The 23738-nt window shown below is 37.8% G+C and overlaps 1 protein-coding gene across 6 annotated transcripts in view; it reads left to right on the forward strand.

Annotated features, from left to right (window-relative positions):
• RANBP17 (RAN binding protein 17) overlaps positions 1-23738 on the forward strand; it is a 162503-nt gene that overhangs the window by 74248 nt on the left and 64517 nt on the right. For 5 of the 6 annotated variants that reach the window (XR_014318437.1, XM_082771276.1, XM_082771278.1 and 2 more), the window contains 2 exons: positions 10666-10739; positions 18645-18725. The exons of the other annotated variant lie outside the window; for it this stretch is intronic. Coding sequence is in view for 4 of the 5 variants with exons in the window: in XM_082771276.1 (XP_082627402.1) it covers positions 10666-10739; positions 18645-18725 (155 nt within the window). In the remaining variant the exon portion in view is untranslated. The remainder of the gene's footprint in view (positions 1-10665; positions 10740-18644; positions 18726-23738) is intronic. 6 annotated transcript variants of the gene reach the window in all.

Below are 23738 nucleotides of genomic sequence, written 5' to 3' on the forward strand. Positions count from 1 at the left end.
GAATTTACTGAACACCAGTAACAATGAGAATATTACTAATTTTTGCTTTTTACATCATCCATCTAAATGAATGTGCTTTTAGAGTTAAATTAATTTTGCAATATCCGTTCTTAAGCTAAGTGTGAGTCAGCACCTCATAGTACAGAGCCTTACCAGACTGCTTTGCTTCTCAAGCATTGCAGATTGTTTGGGGGTAGAGTGGAGGCATATCTGACAGTGTTTTGTTACCTGGTATGTTTGTACAGATTTGGCTATCTTGTTTGCTTCAGAAGTTAGCAAAATGTACCAAAATATTGCTCTGTATATTACTAAAGACCATTACTATCAGTCATATTGTAAAAAGATGGCACTACATGAAAAAGTGCATGCAGAATGTAGGTGATGAGGCCACACTTCCAAGTTGTCCAGGACCCAAAGATGTGCATGGATGAAATTTGGTTGTTCTGGGTGTTGCCTTTGAGGTTGTCTGGTGTCACTTCTTGATTCTGGAACATGAACCATGGTGTTTTTTACTGTCTGCCCTCTAGTGTGGCTAATTCAAATGTTGGATGTGATTTTGAATTGTTCTGTATTTTTCCCTCTTAGCCTGGATGATGGTCTGTTTTTCCAGCCAAAGCCAAGACAGTTTATGCTGTATGTTTTTCAGTGTTCAAGTTCAGTGTCGCTCCCTCTTTTTAGCATTAGAGGCTGAAGTCTGAAACTTCTCACATTGCTGAGAATAATTATCGATCAAGATTCTTCACCAATTTTGATTGATCACTTTCATTAGTTTTTTGTTAGTTTTGTAAGCTTTTCAATAAATGTAACTATAATTCTATTCCCTGTTGGTGATAGAGTAGGCTCTATTTTTACACTTATCTGTACGGTACATTCATGTTTGGAAGTCCTCAACTTAGAGTATGCTGTGTCAACTTGTAGCTACATTTATGATCGATAATTTAACAAAAGCTTGCTATAGACAGCTTTCTCCATATAATACAGCTCTCAAATGCCTTGTGTGCATAGGTGAGACTGTGCCATTCCTTTCTGCTAAGCTCTTGCTGGATTCCAGTGTCTTCTGTATCAACTTACATTTGCTGATAAGTTCAAAATTTGAATTTTCAATGTCTGAATATCACTGTTGTTGCATTTATACATATCTGTAACTCCTCTTGAACCATACTCGTGTTGATAAGTCCTGTTAAATTCCCTCTCCACTATTCGAGTTTTTTTTCTAAAAATCCAGTTATGGATGGTATAGCTATGCCAGGCGCCATTCACTCTTTATTTTGTACCATAGTAAAATTACACCTGTGTTTCATCCTCACAAGTAGACTAACCTGAATTAAGAAACCATGGACATTGCATTGCTTTTTCAGCTGTCTGATTGGTTTAACCTCCTTGGTTAAACCTCCATTTTGTCTGGCTTTATATAATGAATGTCATTGTCTTAATATTCTTAAGTTGTTACTACATGTATAAAACACTAGAAAATACATATTACCAAAGTAGACCTTTGGTTACCATAGGGAAAAGTGGTCTGAGGATTCAGGGAGTGGAAAAGTGTCTGAAAACTATTTCCCATCTCATTTTGCATCAAGCAGTGCTCAGTCAGACTGAAAGATCTGCCCCACAGCATCTCCATTCAAAATGATTGATAGTCGTGTTGGTGGTGTGCCTGGTGAGGAATTTAGAATCGTGCAGCATCTTTACTAACATGTTGTGGGCTGTTTTCTTAAATTGAGTAGCTGTATTTTAAGTGCTTTTAATTATTAGTAGGTAGTTAAGGTTTGTTTTCATGCTCAATTATAGAACTGCCATTTTGGAACTACAGCAATGAGGAAAGTTGTGAGGAAAGCAGTACCAAAGTCACAGATGTTACAGAAATAACACTGAGTGAAGGAAATTAATTAATAGAACTGCCCATCTTAAATGTAGATACATGAAGATATGAAGACAATTAAAAAGAACGTGATGCTTTGTTTAATGATTTGTGAGGCAGTCACATTGTAAGAAACAAATGTCTGAAAATAGTTTAGCACATCAGTCCAGAAATACTGCAATACAAAACCAAAAGACAATGCATTTCAGTATTCCGTGCAGATTAACTCTAATTAGTAGGTAGGCTGTAAAGAAAAAACATTAAGAGCAGCTTAATGAGTTCAGTAGATACATATAGATTTAAAACATATCCTAAAGAAATAAGACTGCTGGGCTTTTTTGTTTCAGATCTGTTTTAACCAAAAAATGCTTTCCCAAAGCTCTGACATTTACTTTAATTAAAAATACAAATCTTGGTATTCATGGTATGTGATGGAAAATTATTGTTTTATATTGCAGTAATATGTTGCTATTATTATTGAAAACTTTATGCAATTTTTAGATTTAGAGGTAAATGTTTGTTATCATGCAATAGTTGGAAAAACGTGTGATCGCTTTTTTTTCCTGAAGGTAGTTTGAAGGTCATACTTAAAAATGCATTTAATTTTTAAAATAGCTTGCACCTGAACTGTTTAGGCCAATTTTCAGTTGCATTTTAAGTTTAATTATGTAAATCCGTAGGAGAGCCTTAAAAAGTTACCCTTTGTTTAATCTCATGTGTAACCCATGCTTCAGAGTTGGCAGTTTAATAAAGGGTCAGATTTTACTTATGTGGTTAAATAGAACATAAATGTAGACATTTCACACGATGTACCATGTAAATGTAAGCCTTTGTAGTTACAAGTTTTTGTAGCTGGAGAATTGTTTTAAAAGGCATGTAATTTATTAGCTATCAGTAGCTGCTTTATTGCCTTGCCGCGCTGCAGTAATAAATAAAAGAAAGTGAGCTGATTTTACAAATGGCACACAAGGTGCACATTTTGTGAAAAAAGTCTTTTTTTAAAGAATTGGCATTAAATCCTTTTTTTGTGATGACAAAGAGGCTAAGAGTGCAAACTGTATTTTCTGTTTATCGAAAACAGAGTCTCTTTTTCTCGAGGGCATTTTTTCCTATGATCATCAAGGGATTTCAAAAGCAATAAAGTGTGGAATCATTGTTCGACTTGAACAGTATTAAAACTTAGGTTTTAATTTCAGTGAAGTAATAAGATTTGAACCTGTCTCACATTACAGCACTGTAAGGCATTTAGCAATTGTATTTTAAAGGAGGTTTTTAAAATGCAGCTCACTTGTAAGCTAACTGTCTGTCTAGTAATTAATAGTTTCTCTTCAGCAGAGGCTGTTGTGAATCATACTAAGAAATCACAGTTTTGTTAATAACAAATTATGATAATTGTAAGGATGTTAATTCCTAATTAGTTTAAACCTACAATCTTTTTCTGCCCCTTTCTGAGATTGATTTTCAAATGAAGACAAAAAAAGTAGAGATGGAGGGTTTCAGCATGCTCTTCACCTTAAAATTAAAATGAAATGATCCACATTTATCCGTGAATTTCAAGAAACTTTATTCCTTGGCCAAGAGTGTAATTTAGCTTCCTGCTAAGAGCTGATGAAGTATCTAATCCATAAACATATTTTATATGATTAATACTAATTCCTTTTTCAAAGTTGGGTGTTAAAGATAATTCTGCAAAACACCAACCATTTTCTGTACTGACCTGGTGAACCCCAGGACACTGGAACATACTGGTATGTCCAGCGAACCGCGTGTATTTTTGCAAAGATAATTCCAGGTGCTCAAAATGTAAATATTTCCTCGTGTTGGCTGATAAGAGAAGAGCAATCATTGTAAATTGTAGTTGGAAATGATCACGTATGATTTTGGAGGAGGGAGCAGGGAAGTTTATACACAGGTGCATGTTCAAAACAGCCATCAGTGTTTAACATTTGAGTGGTGAGCTATGACCTTTCGTGATGATTTTGAACGGTAACTGCCTCCATTAGCCATAAGGTTTGTTTCTTTATTTTAGTAGATGGCCTAGACTGTAAATATTAGAGGATCTAAAATAAATCAACATATTATCCTAAGGATACAAAACGTAAGAGCTATTTGTGGTTAGGAACCTTTGACAGATAGTTTGGATGAGGCAGATGATTGCCCGCCTCTCGTATCTGGCTTCCATTGCTATGCCTGCAGGCAGTTTAGTGTTATAGTTGTATATTGATGTCAGGGTTACTACTGAGTGGCTAGCAATGACAGATGTCTATAATTACAGGCAATGCTTCCAGTATTTCAGAAGAGCCAGCCTATGTTGAACAATTATCTTATTTCTGGCTTGCCAAAGAGGGTTGTTCAAATTGCTAGTATTAGCTGTGGTGGCTGTAACACCTCTCCTTATGCCGTGGGATAAATGTGCAAAAAGCACTGATGTACAGCTCCGGTGCAAAACCTTTTTAAAATATGTGATATCACTAAATTTGGTGTGCTTAGGGCTTGATCCTGAGAGATGCATAACACCTGCAGCTATGCTCAAGTCAGTACAATGAAATAGTTTTAGAAATAGAAATTTTAGAAATAAATAGCTATGATTTTTATTACTTGTCTTTAAGTGCCAAACTAATGTTGGTGTTAAAGGATATCAAATGGTCAAGTTGCTTGCACGTAAGCATGCTGAGTGGGCCACTTGTTTAGATGCAATTAAGCAGCTGAATAAAATTAAGCTGGACAGGGGCAGGTAAGAACATAGATTACTGCTACTTCAGGTTTGGGAGTTTTCTGACTCCAGTACAAGAACAAATCTGTTCGTGTATTGTAATCTATATGGTATTGTTTCATTTCAATCATTTAGAGGATTTTTAAAGCAGCATTTTACTTTCTTATTAAAACAAATAGGTGACTGCCTAGATGGCTTGAATCTCTGCAGTGTCTGTGTTTTCCATGAAAGCTGTACACTGCTAGAACTGTGCCTTGAAAACTAAAAATCAGCGGGATGATGTTCAAAAGTAACATCTATTAATACAAAAAGAGGCTGTAGAATTAGAAATCTATAACAGTGGTTTACAAGACTGATAGTCTAAAGACTTCTAAAGCTAAACTCCTTTTTAACAATTGGCTAAGACCTAGCAGGTAAACTGATTTCTTTTCAGAGCATGGTCCTCATGCTGCATTGGTGGTAACAGTAGTTAGTTGGTAGTACAGCTCCCGTAGCAAGTCCACCAGAATTATGGGGCTTTCTCTCAAGATTTTCAGAAAATAGAGGAATTGGAAAATGAATAAATAAATAAAAACAAAAGCTGAGAGGAAGTCATTGAAATGAAAAGACCGATTTCCACTTAAGAAAAGGTTTATTGCTGGCATTGCTCAGGCACTCAATGGAGCAAGAGGCAGGGAGCAAGTGACACCCACACCCTGTGAATCCTCTGCTCCACGGAGCTAAGAGAGCAGGGGCCTGGAACACATCCCATGAGGGAACTGCTCATTCCTCGTACTGTCTGGACTCACGGGGACACAGTATTTCAGCAGACTACCAAGGAAATAGCATCTGTAACTATGACTCTGAGCCACTCAGTGTACTTACTCTACAACATTCCACCCGGTTGCAGTAGCAATACCCTAATTTTTAAACGTTGTTTTATGGTAGGTCTCTGTCAACTGAGGAATAGTATTTTGATTAAGCTGGCTGTGTAGATAAGGCAGTAGATGCCGTATTATTTATATAACTGATGTATTTCCTCTGGTTGCTTACAAACACATGCGGCACCAAGTGGGAGGACAGCCTCCTTTTTGTATAGTGCAGTGCCCAACTTCATCTGCTCTTCAGAGATCCCATCTGAAACTATTTGAGGCAAGTTCTTAAGGCCTATTAAGAATTTTTTTTTCTTGTAGGGAGCTAACTATATAACAACAGATTATCCTCTGGGCTTAGACTCAGAGTTAGGAGTGTTTGGAGATGTTACCTTTTTCAGACAGCTGGTCAGGAGTGGAGGCTTTATGAGCAACCGAGGTTTCCTCTGCTGTGGATGAGATAAAAAAGTGAAGGCTTTTTAAGCCTTTACTTTGGTTGGAAGGCAAAAGTTGTTGATCTGGCACTCTGATCCATTAATTAGGGGACTAAGTTCAGTTAATTAGGGGACTAAGTTCAGTTTCTCATTGATCGTGCAGCAGAAATCTAGCTTCCAAATTGCATGTAATGGAGCTTCTGCATGTTAAAATCTAAAATACCAGATTTCAATTTGAAAAATCGGTGAAAATTATACCTGGAAAGAAAGTCTCAATTAGCATGGAACTTAGTGGGTTTAGTGTAGAGGTATCAGAGAGGTGAGGTGGCACCTCCAGGAAGCTGCTGTGGTAGCCCAGACACTGGGCGAGTTGCCTGCAGAACTGGGGTGGGCTGTGTGGGGAGGTGCTCTCCAGCCCAGCCATGCCAGCCTCTTCGGCAGCAGCTGTCTCCATGCAGTTGCTATCAGTTTTGGAGCAAATATGGTTAAGGTCTGGTTTTGCCCTCAGTATTCATGACAAAATACTTTAATGTTACACTGATAGTTCTCTGCAGCAAGGCCTGCAGAGCTTCAAGGAAGTTATAATATCTTAAGCATTTATGCTGTGCCTACGGGTAATAACTTTACTGTAATTTTCTGAAGATTCATTATCCAAAATCTTAATTCATTATAATAGCCCTTATGAAACATATAGAAACCAACATTTTCTTGTGTTTTCTTATTTGCACAGTGTGAGAGATTCATTGCTCTGTTTTAATTTGTTTCATGGGGTGCGTTTGAGTACATTCCATACAGTGCTGTTATTGAATTTCTGTGACTGTCATTATATAGCCATACAACCTTTAGGAACTCATATTCTGAGCTTCCCAGTTCTGTAATCTGCTTCACATTTAAGAATTGACATAATTAGCTTCTTCAGAGTTATAATGATAGCACCAAAAAGAGAAGACCTTAAAGGCAAAGCAAAGTTAAACATATCTAGGGCCAAAGAGTAGAGAAGTCAGAGAAATAAAGTTTTAGTGTAATTACCACATTATTTCTCTGTTTGAAGTTGTATTTACATGCGAATGTTTTGCTTTATAAAGTGTTGCTTCCACAATTTTATATTCTTTCTTTTTGAAATGCAGCAGGTGGGGTTCAAGTAGATGGGAAGTGTAAGGTTATGCGATTTGGATAACTGGTAAAGCTGCTAGGTAGTAAAAGATACACCAGCTCCAGAGCTGGTGAACCTGCTGGCTCCCTTAAACACCTCAATTCCACTGAGGTGCCTTTCATTTTATACATCTATTCACAAATCTATTTCCCTATTCTGTGAAGTGGAGCAAAGAGCAAGGAAGCTGGTGGATGGGATAGAAAACAAGACTTAGGAAAAGCGACTGAGGGAGGGCATTAGGGTCATTTAGTCTGGAAAATAAGAGGTTTAGGGAGACCTCGTTGCTCTCTACAACTACCTGAAAGGAGGCTGTTGGTCCCTTCCCTCAGGTGACGAGCAGCAGGATGTGAGGAAATGGCACCAACTTGCACCAGGGGAGGCCCAGAGCGGGCCTCAGGCAGAATTTGGTCCCACAGAGGGTGGCCGAGTGCTGGGACGGGCTGCCCGGGGCACTGGGGGGGTCCCCACCCCGGGGGTGTGTAAGGGACGTGTGGACGTGGTGCCTGGGGACACGGCTCAGTGGGGGCACGCGGTCGGGGGTGGCTGGGCCTGGTGAGCCCACAGCTCTCCTCCAGCCTGACCAATTCCATGATTTTTTGCTTTAATATGTTTGAAGCTGTTATTGAAGGTGTTTTGCTGGTCTTTTCCTTATCATCACTCCCATGACTATTGCTGTCACCTGTGAGTGTTGCAGCCAGTGCTGTTGCTTTTGGGTTGACGTGGTGGTATCAGCCCAGCTTGCTTTAAGGGCTTTGGTTAAGTGCTTGTACCCGTGAAGCTTACCTAACGTTGTAGCCTCCTGTTACCACTTCTGTGCATTTCTCACTTTAATTCATAACCGATGTACGTTGAGATGATGATAATGATGTGATATTTGATGGTTCAGAAGCTCACATTTTGTGGCGATACCACGCCGTGCTCGCCCAGCGCTGTGTGTCGATGCAGGGTTTGTATTGGAAGCTACAAATCCCACAGTTGTAAGGATTTGGGAATAATTGTGTAAAGGCTTTACAGAAGTCTTAAACTGGTTGTTTCCTACTGAAAGTTAATTATCCTGCTCCTTACTCGAAGTCTCCGGGGGGAACTGCAAACATAGCCTTGTTTCTTTCTCGCTGCCAGGAGGAAGGGGGAGGCCGGGGCTGAGGGCGAGCCAGCAGGTGGGCGCCTGGGCACGGCCCCATCCCGGTCCCGGTCCCGCAGGCGCAGCCTCCCCAGCTCTGCATTCACCTCCATGGCTCCGTGATGCGAACAAGGATGAGATCACTTCCACATGCAATTCCACATCCTTTTATGACCCCTTTCAACAGTGTTTTCCTCCTCCTTTTGAATACGTAGCACGGTCTTTGTTGCTGAAGTGTTTTTTATTATGATCTGTCCAAAATGCTTTATCATTAATTTTTTATAGCGCTTAAAAGTCTAAGGGCATTTCATTGTTGTGGTTGGGGGCTGTTTGCTCTTCTATTTTTACATCCTAAGAGCATGTTTCGGTTTGAAAATGATTTTGAAGAAGGTGTTTAAAATATCACGTTTATTTTAGCTTGCAATTTGTCACATTACAGACCGGGTAGTAGTTTTTATTACCAGCACTGTATTCATGCTGACTTGAAATGACCCTGTCACATGCGAAAACAAATCAGATTGTTGCTGTTAATGAGCTTTTCAATTTACTATTCAGTGGATCAGATAAGTGGATTTAAGAGGTAATGATCCTGCTTAGCACTCAAGCTTGGCTGTCAGATCCTAGTAGTTGTGGGAAATCCCCAGGGACAAAAGCGTTGACACAGTTCTTGATGGGATAATGGGAATCAAAGCTAATGGATGATAAAAGGAGTAGTAAGAGTTACAAGGATAATTGTGGATTAAAGCACTGCTCTTTGTCAACACTGACTGCTGGTTTAGTATTTATTTGTTAAACTCAGCCGTGGCTTAGAGCCCCGTTTGCCAACAGAGAGAGTGCTCCCGTCGCACTCGCCCGGCTGCTTTCCCTCCTCCTTCCCCTTCTCCTTCCCCATCTCCTTCCCCTTCCCGAGGAAGGGAATTCGGAGATGTCGCTAAAATTGCAGCTGCTCCATTTCAGCAGTGTGCTGTTTAGCGGTGCTTTTTTTTTCTTAGATTGGAATATACGAATTTTATACTTGAATATGTTATTGTAGCTGCAGTTTACTGCAAATCATAGCTTTGCATTTACAGTGTGAATATGATATTTTGCAAGGTTTGAAAAACAGTATGTTCCTTTTTTCATATTTTGATTGTCCTTTCGCTGCTGACTTCTGTCACAGAACACTGCATTCATGCAATTACAAAAGGTGGTATTTTACCTTACAAGTTAAGTAAATTATCCTTGATGTTGATGCAATTTCTGGTTACAGCTGCAAGTTGATTTGCTCATGCCTTCATTATGCTCCAATTTAAAACTGCATTTTTGGGAACATGAAAATACAATTTTTTTTTTTGTTGTTGACTTCTGCAGCGGTAGAATACTGCTGGTTTGCTTTTTAACCAAAGTTGTAGCATTGCATCAGTAGCAGAACAGAAGTTGGTACAAGCAAATTTAGATACAGTAACATAGGTATTAAGTTATCTTATGTTCATTGGTATTTGTGTAGAATATATAATGCCGGCGAACAAAATTGACAGCTAGATGGCACCAGGCTTTCACTGCTGGGGAACTGAGGCTGCCTGTGCTGGGCTCGGTGCTGCGCTTCAGACCTTGGTGATACTTGACTCGATCATGTAATGCGGAAGAATTACATGTAACCCATAATACTTGTTTTAGTATCACTAAAGGTTGAAATGACCGAAATGAAATGTACCGACCTGCATTTAGCCTAGTCGTAAGCAAATAGCAGTGCTACTTGAGCTCAGGCTCGAGTGAGTTGCAGAGCATTGAGAAGTTTTGCAGTGCTCATTTCCCTTTTATTTCTCATGTTGATTTAATCCAAATAAACATTTTTATCCAAACTAAATGTTTGGCTACTAAAACTACAAAAAAAACTGTATGAAGATTACACTGTAAGTAAAAAATTACACTTGTTGTGTGCTGTGTGTTTGCTGCTGCATCATAACAGCAGTGTGACCTGGTAGGTGGGGTGCTGGAAAACTTGGCTGGTAATTTCTCATGGATCTGAAGCAGAGGGAAAAAGTACACAACTAGAAGTTACTTGGCTGCCCCAGGAAGGGAGAACACAAAACTGAATGCCTGAGGAGTACCTGATTCTCTAGTTTGTGACTGGTAGTGCAGCAATGTGAAAGTGGAAGCTAAGGGACAGTGCTGAATCGTATCCCACTGAGGACAGGGACCAACAAAAGAATGTTTTCTCCGTCCCTTTGCAACGTCGGTAATAAAACACTTTTTTGAAAAGAGGCGTGTTTGTTCTGTGAACCATAAAGTGAGTTTAATGTGAAAATTTTCTCTCTCTTTTGTGGGAAGAAATGTTTGCAAGGGCACTTAAAAGCTGATTGGCTCCAAAATTCACAAAACACATCATACAGTGTGTAAATGATCTCTTACAAATGCTTTAGCTAGATTGGAACAGCAGGCATGTGTGCCTGTACTTTTCTCCTGCAAAAATAGGGAAAGGTTTTAGAATAAATTAAACTGCTGGTTCTTGTAAATGTCTATAATATGTTACTGTTGAAATGTTTATTTCCAGGTGTATGCCCGAATGTCAGAAGTCTTAGGAATAACAGATGACAACCATGTTCTAGAAACGTTTATGACAAAAATGTGAGTTTATCCTTGGGTTCTATTCTATATGTATTTTGTTTTGTCTTTAATGTTTACTTTAAATCCGTGTTTTATTTTATGTTGTTCAGTTTGCCTTCTGCTAGAATAATGTCTTCTGTAAATTTTAAATATTTCAAGTAAGGAATAACTATTTTTAAAAACACCCTTATCTTATTTTCTGAAAGTACCGCAGGCCTCTAAATAAACACTTAGAGATAGATAGGTACTCCAGAGTGCCTGCATCACTTCTAGAAATGGCTTATGGGAGGATAAAGCTGAAATTTCGTAGATGCTTGTTCAGGGACAGTCCTGGAATAAGCAGTTCCCTCCATTCCCCGCTTCTCATTCCTGCACCCTCAGATGCCAGTAGATTACCTGTAAAGCTTCAGCATGATTCACAGCAGAGAGCTGACCAAGTTAAGCTAATCTTTCTTTGTTTTGGGGAGGTTTGTTTGATTTGCTTTTTGGCAAGATCTGGCGAACTTTGCTCTTAAAAGTATGGATTCACATGGAAAGATTTTAAGGACTCATACTGAAGGATACAAGGGGCATTATTGTCAGCCGTTCTCATCTCAGAGATAAGATGGTGCGTTTTTCTGGCAGACAAATATTGCAGTATTTCTGAAGAATAAACCTAGAGAATTGCTCTTTTTCTTGTGCTTCTATTGCAGTCCATAGGTCCAACAAAACTTCTAGGATTTTCTCTTTTATTACTTATGTCCTTAGTGGGACCTGAGAATTTCTCCAGACTCAGAAGTTCCATCTAAATAATTTTTTTTCTCAATTCAAAACAAAATGGTCTCTCCAAACAATTATGAATATCCACTAAATATATGGGAAGTTCCAGGAGACAATGAGTTGTGTGTGTGCCAGGAGAAAGAGAAACGAGTACTTTAGGTCTTCATTCTACGGTGAGGAAAACATTGCATCCTGTCATTAACTTCATGTCCCCTCAATCTGACCTATATAACCATTAAATATTTTCTGTGGACTTAGACCTACTAGGGAAGCATCTCTTCTGGCATTGCCAGGTTAGCCATGACCTGTTTGGACAGTATTAAACATGATCTTGTCTTTTGCTGCCATGACTACCAACCTTGAGAAACAGAAGCAATTAAGACAAGGTCATTTGCTAACGTGGTTTAACTTCTATATGGAAAACAAGGCATAAATGTTTTGCTTCCTCTAAACCAGAAGCTGAGTGTTGCATCCTGCCCTAGGATAACAATAGTACCCATCAAACCTTGATATTTATGCAGAGAATGCTTTGTAGACAGGTAAATGAGGGTGATGAAAGGAAAAATATTGATAGGTATTTACTGCAGAGTTTCTGGAAGCATTTCATGACATAGAATTAGCTAGGCTTCACTTTGTTGTTTTCAAAATACAGTAAAACTTGAGCAAATGAGGAAAAGGAGAGAAGAGGACTTTTGTATGGAGACCAGATGAATCAGTTTGTTCCCTTTTTCTACTCATTCATACCATTGCAAGGAAATCCATGTTGCACTTGCTAATTGAGGAAATAGCAGTATATCATTTAACAAGTGTGATAAGTACATGTACTACCTGTGTTTAGCTTAGATGTGGCTCGTTTTGCACAAGCACTGTAAATCAAGAGAAGATAGTGTTTTAATGTTACATGGAGGTTATTACAAGGAAAACCAGCTAAATAAAAAGCAGAACTCAGTGCTGCTTTTTAGATTACACATTCTGTGTTAGTATTTTCTCTTATTCTGTGGCTTACTGTATTTTTTTCAAAACATGCAGTTTATGAATTGTTCATTGATCAAATTGAAGATCATTTTCGTTTTGCAGAATGAATGTTACAGCTTGAATTGGACAATTCAGTCAGTATCTTTAGAGCTGGCTGTGAAGCTGTTGTCCAAACACACTCATGTTTGTGCTAATTAATAAACTAGCTTCTTCCCAGTGATAGCATGTCGATTGGAAAATCTGGGTGTGAAACCCAAACATACTGATGCATAATCCGACAAGTAGAGTCTGATGGGGCAATCCAGTCTGGCAGCATTTTTGATGATTTGTTACTGACACTAATCTTAACACATTTGAAGAGCAGTGGACAGGATACGCGAGTGATTAAATCATTTTTCTCTTAAAATACACTTTTAATAAAACATTAAGATGTTAACTTACCCTCATTGAATTCTGTCATTAACAGAAAACAATTCGAAATGCTTCTTGCTGTAGCTACTTGTAGCTGCAGTAGCCACTGATCAGTTTATGGTTTAAAGGTTGCATTAAATAGGTATTCTCCAAAGTACAGAAATATTTTGAGATATATCAATATAATAGCTGTCCTTTAGATCTTTTGACAGTAGTTTAAAGTGCTGCTGTCACATCAGGTCCTAGACTTCTTATTACACTTCCATTGGAAGCTAATGAATGTACCTTTTACTGAGTTCATCTTAAATTGTTTCTGGAGGGGTGAAGTTTTATGTAGGCAGATTATCTGTTAATGGCTGTATTTTCATCATAGTCTTAGCAGAAATTTATTGAGTACCTCTTTTAACATCACTGCCCTTGCTTGCTTTGACCATCATCTGAAAACGGTATACATGTGACGGGGGAAAAACCAGCTGAAAAAATACCTAGCCTCAAACCAAATTTTTCTAATATGCAAGGCACCTTGAGCCTTCTTAGCCATGTTCAGCAACTCTGTAGCAAGAGCAGAGCAGGTTCAAGGAGGGTTAATCTGGGAGGAGGAAGGTGCAGGTGAAGACAGGTAAAGGGGAACCAAGGGCTTTTGAAGGAGGCAGTAGGGCTGCAGGGGATGATGAGATTCTGGAGGGCTATGACCTAAGGTCCCAGTCTGGCTCCTTAAACTTTCTCTTGCCTAGCCTGTTCACCCGGGGTACTGGTTTTCAAAGCCACATGCTGTTCTTCTGTCTGTCTCCAGCTCTATCCTTTTTACTCCTGCTTCCTCCCAGAACAGCCGTGTCACATATTCCTCTTGGCCTGCTGGGAAGTGGCTTCAGGCCAGGACTCTTGGCAAGGAGTGAGGCACTGTACCCAGAAACGACAGCAGTTCTTTTCTTCTGTGGGTCATCTTTTTGAGCAGTAGCTACCCACCTGTCTTGATCCTTCCCTGTATAGGTAAGAGGCGAGGAGACATTTAGACTGGGGTAGTTTTAGTTCCATCTGCTCCTTGAGTCTCTCCTGGGCATCTGGTCCTAATTGTCTTTTATTTATTTTGGCAGCAAGCACCTTTCCTTTCCTTCACAAACTCTTTGTAAGCCTTTTAGGGTTCCTTTCAGTTATTATCAAATATATGTGGAAGTGATTTTCATGAGGTAGATTAACAGAATGTTCACCCAAATGCTTAGTATTTTTGGTATAACATGATAAAATAACTGAAACATGAATGAAAGATGTGCATCCAACACTGCTGTTGGATTTTTTGTTTAACTGCTGTTATGATTTCACTGTGGTGGATACACACACACATACATATAAGTAGTGAGATTTTTCCATGTAGCTTGTAAATTCTAGTATAAGCATAAAAAGTCTGAATCTGCATATTTTTCTGAACACTCAGAACTTACACGACTCCATGAATCACAGCAAACTAAAACTTGGCACTTTTATTCATAACAGTATGTGTATTATTTTTAACTATTCACCTTTGTCCAGCTCTAATGAAAAGTATATATCCAATCACTGTCATTGAGCCACAGAGAGCTTTTATTGTAAATGATGATAATGTACAAGAAATAATTAAAACATGACTGTACCGAGCCTTCTTCCCAACAAATTGCTGTCTTAATTATTACTGAAACACAATTATCACGCAAGGAAGATATTTTCAAAGTTCTTTTAGGGGATTTGGATGATTGTTTCTCCTACTTTTTAATGTCAGTTTGGTAGCAGACACCTTAAGCATCTTTGAAAGTTTAGTTTAAATTGTGTGATTCTTTTTGTCTTTTTGATTTCTATAACACAAGTATATCTGTATTATTGAGACAAAGGCTATTCCTAAATTTACATGATTCAGGATTTCTAATTTGCTCTAATTCTGCTCTAATTGTTCGTTTGTTTTTGTTTTTATTATTTAAAAACAAATCTCAAAATGTGCTGGTTTACAGCAATTATCATCTCTTCCGGCTGAGTAGCAACATATCTTTGACAAGATACGTATCTTTGACCATCCATGTGGCCAGATGGATTTTCTCTGGTCCCTATTCTTTGCTGACTTCACGCTTTTATTTAAAAAAGGAAAAAAAAATCTTTTTGCTTTTTTATCTTTTATCCCTGATTCTCTGTTTTCTTCCAAAATTTTATTTTTAAAATTGTGTTGTACATTTTTCAGTTCTGTCTTCTAAGCTGGGCATCCCATTCCTGTGCTCCACCAGCATTATTTCCAGTCCTCAACTTCCATAAGAGCTATTACAGTAAGGACAGGGCAGGAAATTAAGGACAGTAAAATGGGTTAGAAAACAAAAATGTCACAAAATGGATTTAAGGGGCTGGAAGTGGATGTTGGTGCCTTTTTTTTTTTTTTTCAACTATCATAATGACTTGGAATGTGCAAAGAATTTTGATTCTTCTGTGGATGGATGAAACTTTTCCCAGAGAATTGTAAATTGGCATATACAATCACTATTTGCCTTCCCATTCTTCTCTATTTTAGATTTTAAAACAGAAAACCTCTAAAGTTGTACTTTTAAGTCACAAGGGCAGGGGTGATTGGTGCACTGATAGAACTGCACTTGTAAGCAGTGATGGTGACAGGGGAGGTCTCAGAGCAAACTGGAGGGTTCTAAGGGGAGAAAATGGGAAGTTTAACCTTCTTTGCTGTAGCTTTTAGAAGCTAGGCTTTTATTCTAGTTTACCTTTTACAAAAAGGTAAACTAAAAGCAAGTATTTGAAAGTATACTGGATTCTTAATGGTGTTTCATTTAATATTTTTTAAATTCTCATAGCTTTATTCATTTTTTTGCACCTAGTTCAGTATTTTAATGCTGTGTAGTTATCAAAATTGCAAATATTTTGCCACTTTTTATTACCACTTTTCTTGTATTTGCCTTTAAAATGTGTTCGGTGCTGCTTATAACCATAGACATTTCTGTTAATTTGGATTGGTGTAGCTTTTGATGAAATTCTGACTTTCTGTGACTCATTTGAAACTTCATGATTGGTTGCTCTGACTCAGTTTGATTTAGTTCATATTTTAAGTCAATAAGCCACTTGAGAGAGGAGACAAGGACACCAGCACTTGGATTTAAGAGCTGTCTTGCCAAGATTTCTGTGAGAGCTGTAAATTTTTTCTTCTCTTTCATTCCTTGGTTTCTCTTCCTTTAATGGTGGAAAATCACTTTTTGTATTCTGAGATTCCTCTATGGATCTTTACAAATTTTCTCAGATACTTAAACTCTTTCACAGATGTTTCTGAAAGTACTACATTTTATGTGCCTTTCATATAGTCTGCTATTGATAAGGCAAAAACAGAAATGGGAACTGCTAAGATTATAATGGAATTTTTTCAGCCTCTCTTCTTGAGTACTTCTCTAGCTTTTATATTATTACTCTATCTTTCAACATCCAAACACAGACATGAGAAGATAGACAATTTAAAAAAAAAAAAAAGTCATGAAATGTTGAAGAGCCTTCCTCATATAGTTTTAATTTTATCTTCAAGCTGTTGCTGTGACTTCTTGTTTTTCTTTAAACGTCTTACATTTAGCTACTGAAGGACAAGGGGTTTGCTCTTTTGCAAAGTAGCCTTTTTATGATTTTGATATTGATGTCACATCTGGATAGTCCAAATTCATTTTTATTGCATTGTATGGTATATACTTGTTAAGGATTTAGTGCAACTATAAACATCTCCAGAACTCCCCATAGTAGGGATAAACTATGAATTATGGACTTGCTAGAATGGGCTATTTCTTTAAGGCAATTTGAACCTCTGTAGCTCTTCATAGAGATTTTGTTAAGTAAATCAATGTTTGTTTGCAAATATATATTGAAGAATACTGCTTTAGTAATTGCATTGTTATTTGCCTTTTCCTGAGCAAATAATACTGAACAGTCAGATGCCCTAACCTGCATTCTTGAGTTTATAACTTCCTGAAAAAGAAGTCTAGTGTATGCGGTATAGTGCATTCCTTAGCCTGTGTATATGTAAAAGATGGCAATAATCAGCGCTGATTTTAAGGCACTGAACATCTCATCTTGAGGTCCTCCATTCCCAAAATTTAAATCCTGCTGCTTCACTGTGTAAATAGCTGGTGCTGATTATGCCTCTTAGATCATCAACTTTCATCAATAGGTCTGACAGCTTAAAGTCAGAATTGTTACACTTATTCTGTGGACAAGGAAACAGAGGCATACAAATGTAAATTTACTTACATGTATTCTTCATCACCTGGGAGTTTGAGATAGACCCCAGGAATTTGTTGCCTTGATCAGGAATAGGTTTTCTATTTCTCCAGATGAATCCAGTATCAGAAACTGTGCTCGCATTCTCTCTTACACAGCATTCTCTCTCCATCTGAAGGAAGGGGATATTCAGCTTCCCTATGGCTTTCTGATAAGGTGGGAGTGAATGTTCCCAGAAGAGCAGGGCTCAGTACTTGCCTTCAAAAAAGGCAGCGAGGAGCAAGCAACCTGTTCTAGGCCAGGCAGCCTGAATGGGATTCTCAGAGGAGTACTAGAAAAAGTTTTACTTTTAAAAAAAGTTTTACTGGTAGTTGGTCTATAATTGTGATCAGTGCGTTTCGGCTACTTTTTTGTGTTAATTTTTTTTTTGGGCTTTCTGGCAGGAATGTACAACCAAAACATGAAATATCAAACATTTGGGCTTTGGTAAGATTCTTGACGCTGACCTGCGTGACATTCCCTTAAGAAAGCTAGCAGATGCCCGACTACAGGATCAGTGACTTAACTTACTGTTGTAACCGCTTCTCACTTGAGAAAAATGCCATTCCTCCAGTTCACAGACTTCAATTTACTTCTTTCATTTGAAGGCTCCTGACACCTTTTCACCTCCTAACTATGTCTAGTAGCTGAACAAATAGCAGATGCCATCCCAGGTCACTTAGGTGTCTTTGTGCTGCCCTGCACACAGTATAGAAGAAGCTGTAGAAGCTCTTAGCTGTAGATGTCAAGTCTCACAGTTAACCTGTTGGAAGGTAGTAGAGCAAGTCATTGTCACCAAAAATGGGAAGACGTTGTACATGGTTGGTGGTCCCCAGGGACTGGTAATATGTCTAGTGTTACCCTATATCGTAATTTGTGTTGGCTCATTAATAAGAGAATACTCTTCCAAAATACCAATGTCTGAGAGGGGTTGCAATTAGGGAAATGAAGTATCCCCTGAGTATCTTCACTGTTAGTTAAGTGCTTGGTATTGGAAAGAGGGAAGAGGTAAATAGGGATTGGTATAAGAACCGTAACGCAGAATTTCACCGGGAGTTGGATGCAGCAGATCCAGCTCATTGGATCTGTCCCTCTAGTTTTTCTGTACCCTATTTTTCCTATGCTGAAGGGGAATTATAGCAATTTGGTTTTATCTCATGGAGAACTAGGCTGATAGATACTGCCGAAGTTAAGTGGCCAGATTTTGTGTAGAAAAATTAGATAAATATAAGTCAGGGTAAACTTCTTTTAATTATTACATATAATAAAGGAATATTGTTTTTTACTTTTTTTTTTTTAATTAGGATATTTGTTACAGCATTATAAGATGTTTGAATCACTTGTTCAGGATAAAAACATTGGGCATACTTTTATAACATTTTCTATCTTATAAATGGAAAATCCTAAGACTTATCACAGGAATATATTCATAGTATAGTGCTCTACTAGTTTGAGCTTTTGTATGGCAATTCTCAGAAAGAGAAAATTGTGTTTAAAAAATCACTTTTTTTTTTTTTTTTATTCTAGTGTTACAAATCTTAAATACCGGGGAAGATGTGAGTCTGTGATTTTAAGAACTCTTCAGTTTCTAAATGACCTTTCAGTTGGATATCCTTTTTGTTGTATATGACACAATTTGCAAATAATAAGGTAAAATTTAATGAGATTTTTGTTGTTGTTTTATGTGCCACATTTTAAAACCAATTAGGATGTTATCGTTTATTTGTTTTGCTTTATCTTTTCCTCTGCATGGTTACTGGTTTTTCAAAGGCAGGGTTATTTTCACGTACTTCTTAGCAGCAAATGAAAAATATAACTAGTTGCTTACAGTTATCTATCCCATTCAGAATCATCTTGAAGTCAATACTGGTGATGAGTTCAACAGTATTGAGAACAGGGTTGATTCTGTAAGCAGCTGGGAACAGGATTTGTTCTACTTTAAGGATGAGTTAACTAAGAAAAGAAGCACGAGTCAGATTTTAAACGCAAGCCTCTTCATATGTTTTATTTTTGCCTGACTGGAAGTTCCTCACTCTGTCAGAGTCATCATTAGCACTGAAGAAAGCCACAATTTTGTATAAGGATGTTTGTCTGGGTTCTAGTATGTGAAATTTTTTCCCAAGTCATTGATGCTGACTTGCTATTTGTTGCAAATTTTTTGTAACTTGTTCTAATATTCACTTGTGTCTCCTTAGTTGGAGAAGAATACAATATGTGGCCTTCCAGTACCTAAAGGGGGCCTACAGAAAAGATGGGGATGGACCAGTTGTAAGGGTGTGTAGTGATAGGACAAGGGATAATGGCTTTAAGCAAAAGGAGGGTAGGTTTAGATTAGATAGAAGGAGGAAATTATTTACGCTGAGGGTCGTGAGGCCCCGGCACAGGCTGCCCAGAGAAGCTGTGGATGCCCCATCCCTGGAGGTGCTCAAGGCCAGGTTGGATGGGGCCCTGGGCAACCTGACCTAGTGGGAGGTGTCACTGCCCATGGAGGGGGGGGGTGGAACTGGGGGATCTTTTCTAGACAGGAGTACAGACTGGGAGAAGAGCACACTGAGAGCAGCCCTGCGGAGAGAGATTTGGGGGTTCTGGTGGACAAAAAGCTTGACACAAGCCAGCAGTGTGCGTCTGCAGCCCAGCAGGCCAGCTGCATCCTGGGCTGCATCACGGAGAGGTGGGCAGCAGGGGAGGGAGGAGATTGGCCCCCCCTCTGCTCTGCCCTCTTGAGGCCCCACCTGCATCCAGGTCTGGGGCTGTCAGCACAAGAAGGACATGGACCTGTTCGTGCAAGTCCAGAGGAGGGCCACAGAGATGCTCAGAGGGCTCAAGCACCTCTCCTGTGAAGAAAGGCTGAGAGAGCTGGAGATGTTCAGCCTAGAGAAGTCTCTGGGAGACCCCATTGTGGCTTTTCAGTACTTAAAGAAGTCTTATAAAAAGGATAGAGAGGGACTCTTTACTCAGGTCGATCATGATAGGACAAGGGGAATTGGTCTTAAACTAAAACCATTCTATGATTCTAAAAGATGATAGATTTAGACTACACATTACGAAGAAATTCTTCACTGTAAAGGGTAGAGATGCACTGGCACAGGTTGCCCAGAGAAGCTGTGGCTGCCCCATTCTTGGAGGTGTTCAAGGGCGGGTTGAATGGGGCTTTGAGCAACCAAGTATGGTGGGTGGCATCCCTAGAATGACAGGGGGGTTGTAACTAGATGATCTTTAAGCTCCTTTCCAACCCAAGCCATTCTGTGATTCTAAAAATGATCATTCTTCATTCTTTGAATTTTCAGTGAATTGAGCAAGAAGATTTTTTTTTAAAAGTGGTAGTTATTTTTGCTGTGACAAAATATGTATAGGTATACAACAGATAATAAACCACCAGAGCTCATGAAAACACTCAATAGTGAAATCCTTTGCTGTTTTAAAATAAAAACAACTTTTCAGTAGTTTTCTAGAGAAGATTAATTGTTAGACAAGCAGAGGGGTAGGCAGGTAGAATATGACGACTGGAATCATTTTATTTCTCCATAGAATTCTAATCATATAAGAAGAATTTTAATATATTTCCTTGGGTTGAAAGATGATTGTAGCTTTCTACATTCTGTAAGTGAATTTTGTTCAGTGAAAATCAAACAATGTGTACGTTGACATACCATTAAACAGATAACTCGAGATATTCTTAAATATGCATGTTTATGTTCTCATGGCATCACAGAAATAGGACTGGAAAGGACTTGAAAATGAAACTTCACTAAAAATTTTTACAAAAACAGAAGGGAATTTACTTCATTAATAAGATTTATGAAGAGACTAATGAGTTCTCTCTTCTATTATGGGATATACTTACAGCTTCAGTAGGGTTCAAAACATAAAAGTAACCAAGAAATTTAACATGGTGCCCCTAACTTACAATGCTTGCTTATTTATTCATACATGTGTACATGCTGAAATAATCAGCCTGATGTTATTGTTAAAGCCAACAAGCATCTAGCATTTCGTATTGTATTATGGACGCTTTCTAAGGCATTTATTCACATTCTAGCTCTCAAGAATGGGGGTCAGTATAAAGTACTGACGTAAATAATACTTTTTCCAAGGCTGAAATGTCTTGATAGTTTTAGTTTTCAAATTACTCAAATTATATTTGCAGTAAATGAGTTTCTGCGCATGAAATAGCCATAATAATATCAGGACCTAGAAAGGATGAAAAAATAGATGTTTAATAACCCAAGCTCTCCTGAAGAATAAAATTGTGATGAAATTGTATTTTTCTTTGCAGAAACTTGCTAACTGTTGCAAGAGCAGTTTCAGACCCCTATGCATAGTCAGGATGTAAAGCAGCACTGCCTTCATAAATATACGTTTTAAACCTCATTGGAAATGTTTAAAGACTAGTAAAAAGTGAGATTAACTGAAAACATAAATACCAAAAATGTATTCAATTATTTTTCAATGGAAATACTTCAAATTCTGAGAACAGCAGCTTTTCTGCTTAGATGGGTGGGGTTGTACAAAGGCAGCTTTAATGCTGGTTCACTTCACTGTGATGTTGTATTAGTTAAGTTCAAAATTGTGTTCCATGGCAAACCATAAAAGATTTCAAAAGTATTAGACACCCACTTTTGTGCTGGAATTTAATATGCAACTTTTTATTGGAAAATAATCGTCCTTGTCTGGCAAAATCCACCATGCAATATTTCTGTTAGTAGGCATAATGCAATAAAGACAGGGAGGGCTATTTATCACTACAAATTTTGAGGATTTCAGGATTCTTTTTATTATTTTAATATATTTCTTTGGTATTAAATCAGAAAAATGATAAATTACACCTGTCGAGGCTGTTTTTCCTTTTTCCCAGAAAATGATGTACAACCCAATTTCACTGGTCATTTTGGCTTTTAAAGATATGTATTTTTTTCCTATAAAAAACTCTACCAATAGTTTTTTTTTTTAATAATAATACTGAAGTACTTTTTATTTCAAACATATGAAGTAGTTTATAACTACTTCCTGGCATTGCAAACTTTGGCCTTTTCACATTATATTAGTTTTTTTTTTTTAAGGTATTAGGTATATATTGCTTTGAAAGAAACAGAGTATTGTTAAGATGCTGGATCCAGTGGATCAATTTTCAGTATTTGATATAGATTAAATTGTGGCTAGCCTGAAAGGTTAAAATAATAATTTATTTAATTTCAGTACTTGTCCTGTAAGTCAATCAGCTTCTAGACAGTCTTCAAAATTGGTATTTTTTTGTGTGTGTGTGTGTTTAATACCCTCTTTTTTTTTTCTAAAGGATAATCTAGAATTAAAAGCAAATAATAATCCCAGTAGCTGTACTGTATAGAAGAGGAGGAAAAAAATGAAAAAAACATAGGGCATTATTAACAACAAAGGCAACAAATGATTGGAGCTGGTGTCATGGTTTACATTACTTTCACAATTATTCCAGGTTTGCATATTTCGAAATATATTAGCCCAATTTGATTTCAAAGCTCAGTTATTTGAATTATAAATCATTATGTCCCTCCTAGCTGATCAGTCCTGAAATATCTTTGAATTCATTTACATAATGGAATATGTTACTCATTCCTTTATGTCTTTGAAGCCATAGTGCTCCCTCATGCATGTTTAGTTCTTTCTAATAATTAACTTTTTCACTGTATATTTTTGTATCAAAATAACTACAGTTTCATTGTTACTTTGTATAATAACTTGAGTTAAAATATTTATGGTCTCTCAAAAATTCTTTATCTGTGTCTTTGTTAGTCTTCCAGTGTTATGAAAGACTCTCTCTTAATGGAGAAAAAAGAATGTAGCTTTGCGGTATAAAAACAGGCAATGATATGTAAAATGCTGTAAGTTGACAAAAGAATCATCCTAAAACTAGATTAGGAGATTTTTCTAGTAGCAGCTATAAAACCTATTGGTATGTTTTTACCTATTAAAAAAAAAAGTCCATTTGAAATGAAAAAGGAAATTGTTTGTTCCTATAAAAGTAATCCAACACAACACTTGCACCAATTATTTGCAAGGATGACAGAGTGAAGTACTTGGAGAGGGAGAAAAAATAACAACCAGTGATAATAAGAGTTACAGGTATTTGTAAAATCTTCTACATCTGTACAGGAGCATATGCACTTCTGTAACGTTATGCAATCACATACTGATTATTTCCTAAAGAACTTCATCAATGCCAGTGATAAACTGTGTTCAGCAAACAAATAAGTCCTATTTTTATAATACTTGTCATAGAATGTACAAGCCCATAAGTCTCTTCTTTCATTTCATGCCTTCATTGCCTGTGGATGTTGTTGTTTTTTGAACATTTCTATGGCATTTCTAAAAAAGTATATTAGTATACTTGGATATGTCAATGCAGAACTGAGACACTGGAATTTAACTGACTTGCTGAAAGTCATAGAGCAATTTTACTTCAAATGAAGGAGAAGCAGGAGTAAGAAAAACCAGGCCATTGCTTGGCCCATGTCCACTCCTCACTTGCAGACATGCCTGGTGGCAGCAGTCACCTGCTGAACAAGAGCTCACAGAGGAGTTGTCATGGCGCTTACTGGAGTGGCTGATATTATCTCCTTCCCCCAAGCCCAAGTTCATTTGAGCTGG

This window comes from Aythya marila (genome assembly GCF_965140915.1).
Source record: "Aythya marila genome assembly, chromosome: 14".
NCBI classification, from domain to species: Eukaryota; Metazoa; Chordata; class Aves; order Anseriformes; family Anatidae; genus Aythya; species Aythya marila.